This window comes from Sinocyclocheilus rhinocerous, unplaced genomic scaffold (genome assembly GCF_001515625.1).
Source record: "Sinocyclocheilus rhinocerous isolate Xijiao unplaced genomic scaffold, SAMN03320098_v1.1 scaffold711, whole genome shotgun sequence".
NCBI lineage: Eukaryota > Metazoa > Chordata > Actinopteri > Cypriniformes > Cyprinidae > Sinocyclocheilus > Sinocyclocheilus rhinocerous.
Genome location: NW_015641018.1, coordinates 3,352,726 through 3,357,263, shown reverse-complemented (window position 1 = coordinate 3,357,263; position 4,538 = coordinate 3,352,726). Strand labels below are relative to the sequence as shown.

Here is a 4,538-nt window from a genome sequence, read left to right as displayed (position 1 = left end):
ATAAATGCATTATGCCACAGGAGTCAGTGTGGCAGAAACAATTTCCATTGAGATACATGTAACAGATAGCCTAGCTCTTTCCAGGCATTATAAACTGAAACAGTCAAAACTGAAAGAGAACAAAAGCAGAGTCAGTGAAAACTGTTTCTGGACAGGTCTTTTTAAATTTTCAAATGGAAGATTTCATTATGTTATAAACAATTTAACAATATCACAGAACACATTGAGCAATACAACACTGCACCACCCCACATGAAAAAATACTATAGTAATTTATAGTAAATACTATAGTATTTTTGAACCATACTATAGTAAGGTGTATTACTCTGTATATATTATAGTATTTACAACACTTTGTTAATGAATGCTAGAGCATACTGTAGTATTAACTATAGTGAACTGATAAACTGTAATAAATACTGTAGTATACTTTAGTTTTTTTACTACAGTAAACTGTAGTGTATTGTAGTATAATTTACCCTATAGTTGTAGAAACCGTAGAACAGTATTGGGTAAAGTAATTTGTTTATATTACTATAGTTGTTCTATTACCACAGCAACTATAGAATTACCACAACAAATTAATTCAAGTACTTTATTATAGTATGGTTCAAAAACACTATAGTATTTATTATAAATTATTACTATAGCATTTTTTCATGTGGCACTGCCAGCTTTTGGTAAAAATGCCTTACCACACCCAATCGACAACCTCTGATTGCAGCAACTTGTTCTGAGACTGTAACACAATTTTATTTCTGATTCATAGCATTTGCTGAAGTCAGCAGGACTGGAACCAATCAAACAGCAAAATCTCAGCTCGTCTCATCAGTCGGCATCTGATCAAAAATAATGCCACACCTATGTCTGCCAATGAGTCTGCTTTCATGTAGAGACACAGTTGAGACTTCATTTTGTACTATTTTCTCTCTACATTTCACTAAGTCTTTTGTTCTTGTATCTTAATGAAGATTACTGGTCATTACATGACCTGTTACATCCTGCAAGTCACGTAAACGTAAGCGTTGAACAAATGTGTCCTTAATCTTAGCAAATAAAGCCAAGATACAAACCAATAGCACTTTCATTCATCCAAAAAAAGTGTATGTACATACATGTCTCCCTTTCTCTTCTGCACATATTTTCCTCTATATATAGACTAAATTTTATTTTATTCAGTTTACACAATTGCAATTGTTTATGAGGGTCAAAGATGTTTACTGATAAAGGGGAAGTCAATAGCCAGCCAGCTGTTATGACCTTCCCTTCACCGCTTTTGTGATGGATCTGTTGCCAAGCAACATATACACTATTGTTGTGAGGCTGTTATGGAAGGAACCAATGAATAACACTGGGAAGACTGAGACATAGCCTCTTTTCTAGTGATTACTGTAAATGAGTGTTTTCAAGTAATGGCACCACATTACAGTCTAAATATTACATCAGGATGGAATATGAACTCCAAACTTCATTTTGTTTTGCATTTTGAAATAGACACCAGTCCCTTTTATACTACAGTGTTCAGATAAAGAAAAACAATGTAAAAGTAATTCACAACAGTAGCTTTATTTTCAGAGACAGGTTTTATCACACACAAATAAGAGTATCATCTGTTTTTTACTTGTTCTCAGCATGCATTCAAAACCAAATGTATGTGTGTGTCCAGATGTTGTCTCATAAAGCAGTGTGATGTGCATTTAGCATTTAGAAGGTATGCTGTGTCTTCTGGATTGTTGTTGTTTTTGTTCCACCTGTGCTGATGGTGACAGTTCCACCTGAAGCAGACAGAGAGAGAGAGAGTCAGTAATGCAAAAGCACTTTACAGCATTCACTGCAATACCTGGAACAGACTAACCCACTGCAATATGCAAAGAAAGACTTGAATTACCTGGTATTTGAGTCCTGAATAAAGGAAAAGAACAGATGCATTAGTGAAACCATTCCAGAATAATGTAACATGAACCATGCGCCACTGCTTTTGACACACAATAACATTGATAAATGAAAGAAACCGACTTACTGGAAGTCCTGATTTTCCAGGAGGCTCCTGTAGGTGGCGATCTCCTGCTCCAGGCGGCTCTTAATGTCCAGCAGCAAGGTGTAATCACGTCCCTGTTGCTCAATGCTTGCCCGCACTTGACAAAGCTCGGCCTCCAGCATGTTGATTTGGTTCTGGTAGCTTGCTAGCATAGCGCTGTACCTAGCCTCTGTGTCTGCCAGTGAGTTCTCCAGTGCCGCTTTCTGTGTGAGTAATGAGAACATGCAGAAATAGGTCACTATGTGTGAAAAATATTTAGTTTTGTGAAAATCAAATGGATTGGAACAACATTAGGGGGAGTGAATGGTGAGCGGACTGTCATTCTTTACACAGAGTGAAAGTCCACAAACGGAGCCTTCAGATCTCAAGACAGTTATAAATGGCTTTTTTCAATCCTTTCATTGTACCTCACCTACTTCCTGGGATTTGGAGGGCTTTATAAAATAAAGCATTCTTGACATATCTCACACTCGCCCTCTTTTCCATCTGTTTCTTGTACATCTTTCGGTATACTTCCCTGACCTCTTAAGTAATGTTTTTTCTGAACTTTGGTTCAGATAATGTAATCTCCCACTCTCCCCCCTAAACTTCCTGCATTCTACTTGTGTCTCACCATGCTGAGTTGAGACTGTAGCTCGATCTCCAGACCCTGCAAGGTGCGTCGTAGATCTGTGATCTGTGTCTTGGTTGTTTGGATGGTCTCTGTGCTGATGGCCACTTCTTTGTTCAACCCTGCCGTCTAAAAGAAACAGAAACGCACACAATATGAATTCAAGTACTGTATATCATAAGCTAAACTGTATTTATATTTTACTTCAGAGTCACTTGTACTGGAATAGGTTGTTTATGATTCAGTGAAATCAGGGATATTGATAGCAGATCAAGTCTTACCTTGTCTTTAAACCAGTCTTCCTGTTCCCTGCGGTGTTTCTGTATGATGTTCTCGTAATGAGAACGAATCTCCTCCATAACCTTGTTCAGGTCTTGCTGAGGAGCAGCTTCAACCTCTACGTTCACTGTGCCTGTCAGCTGTGACCTCAGTGCAGCCAAGTCCTGTAAACCCACAAGGATTCAGCATCAGGTCTCTGATTAGCTTCACAAGTTCAAAAAACAACTACATGCAAGTTACTACAAACCTCCTGGTGGTTCTTCTTCATAAACGCTAGCTCATCCTGCAGACTCTCGATCTGCATCTCCAGGTCGGCCTTTGTCAGGGTCGTCTGGTCCAGCAAGCGGCGCAGGTTAGCGATGTCGGCCTCCACAGACTGCCGCATCACCACCTCATGCTCATATCTGATTGGTGGAGAAGCAGGATGAGGAATAAACCCACCAATCATGTATGAAACGTGATCTTTTAAGATGCCAAAGAGAACTTACTTGATCCTGAAGTCATCGGCAGCCAGTTTAGAGTTGTCGATCTGCAGGAGGATGTTGGCGTTGTGGATGGTAGCATTTTTAATCTGTAATGAAAAGCATTGATATGCAGTTTTTAATGCATGAATTCATTACAGAACTGCAGTGTTGCATGCCAAATGTGTCAGACATTGGAATCTTTTATATAAGAATGCAGTATGCATTGGGTTGCAAGGATTCTCTATTATCTGCAACTGGATTAGTGCACTAAAAATTTGTTAGTCATGTGGCATATTCATTCAGGCATCACTGTACCTTGTCTTTCAGGTCCTTGATGGTGTTCCAGTAGGGGCTGTAGTCCCTCTGTGCGATCGGCCCCTTCTTCTCATAGTACTCGCGGATCTGCCTCTCCAAATTGGCATTGGCAGCCTCCAGTGAGCGCACCTTCTCCAGGTAGGACGCCAGACGGTCGTTCAGGTTCTGCATGGTGGCCTTCTCATTCAGCTGGACCAAGTCACTGTCGCCTCCAACCAAGATTCCAGTGCTGAATCCTCCACCATATCCTCCACCATATCCTCCACCGTATCCTCCTCCGTGTCCTCCACCAAAACCGTATCCTCCACCATATCCTCCACCACCACCAACTCTGTAAGTAGAGATGCGGGTGCTTCCTCCCAGACCACCTCCATAGACGCTGTAGGCTTTCTGTGGAGAGGCCACCGAACTACCCCGAGTCTTGGTGATAATGGACTTTGAGGTCACAGTCCTGGGAACTGTGGTGCTTGTCGAGCGAATAGAGACCGACATGGTGGATGGATGCAGAGATGAGAAGAACGCAGAGAGGACACTACAGGAAACTGCTAGAGTTGTCCTGAAGAGGAGTGGTGCCTTCAAGCTCAGCCCGGTCCTCTTATAGAGATGAAGCTCAAGGGCGGGTCCTGCATTTTGTGGACGGGAGGGGGGAAGGAGTGTGTGTGTGCCAGACCCTTCTGCAACCTCCAGTTGAGACTCAAGGACCAGAGTTCAGTTTCCACCCTAGTGAGGAAACTGCAAAGGAATGTCTCTGTGTCTGTATAAACTACTGCAATGTCCTCACCCTTGAGAATTCAATGAAGGGAGTGCAACAAGGTTACGGACACTTTGACAC

General features: G+C 41.4%; 1 protein-coding gene across 1 annotated transcript; it reads right to left on the bottom strand.

The window, feature by feature from the left end:
- Positions 1-1,547: 1,547 nt before the first annotated feature.
- On the bottom strand, positions 1,548-4,272 carry LOC107753855 (keratin, type I cytoskeletal 15-like). The gene is made up of 8 exons (XM_016570128.1): positions 3,707-4,272; positions 3,416-3,498; positions 3,175-3,331; positions 2,930-3,091; positions 2,652-2,777; positions 2,021-2,241; positions 1,889-1,902; positions 1,548-1,775 (listed from the first exon to the last, which is right to left on the bottom strand). The coding sequence occupies exons 1-8, from the start codon at positions 4,196-4,198 to the stop codon at positions 1,705-1,707; spliced, it is 1,326 nt and encodes a 441-aa protein (XP_016425614.1). The 5' UTR covers positions 4,199-4,272; the 3' UTR covers positions 1,548-1,704.
- Between the last annotated feature and the right edge of the window lie 266 nt (positions 4,273-4,538).

Coding starts and splice junctions, on each gene's coding strand:
- LOC107753855 (XM_016570128.1), bottom strand. CDS start 4,198: ATGTCGGTCTCTATTCGCTCGACAAGCACCACAGTTCCCAGGACTGTG. Junction 3,332..3,415: donor GCCGATGACTTCAGGATCAA/GTAAGTTCTCTT, acceptor TCCACCAATCAG/ATATGAGCATGAGGTGGTGA. Junction 3,092..3,174: donor TGAAGAAGAACCACCAGGAG/GTTTGTAGTAAC, acceptor GTGGGTTTACAG/GACTTGGCTGCACTGAGGTC.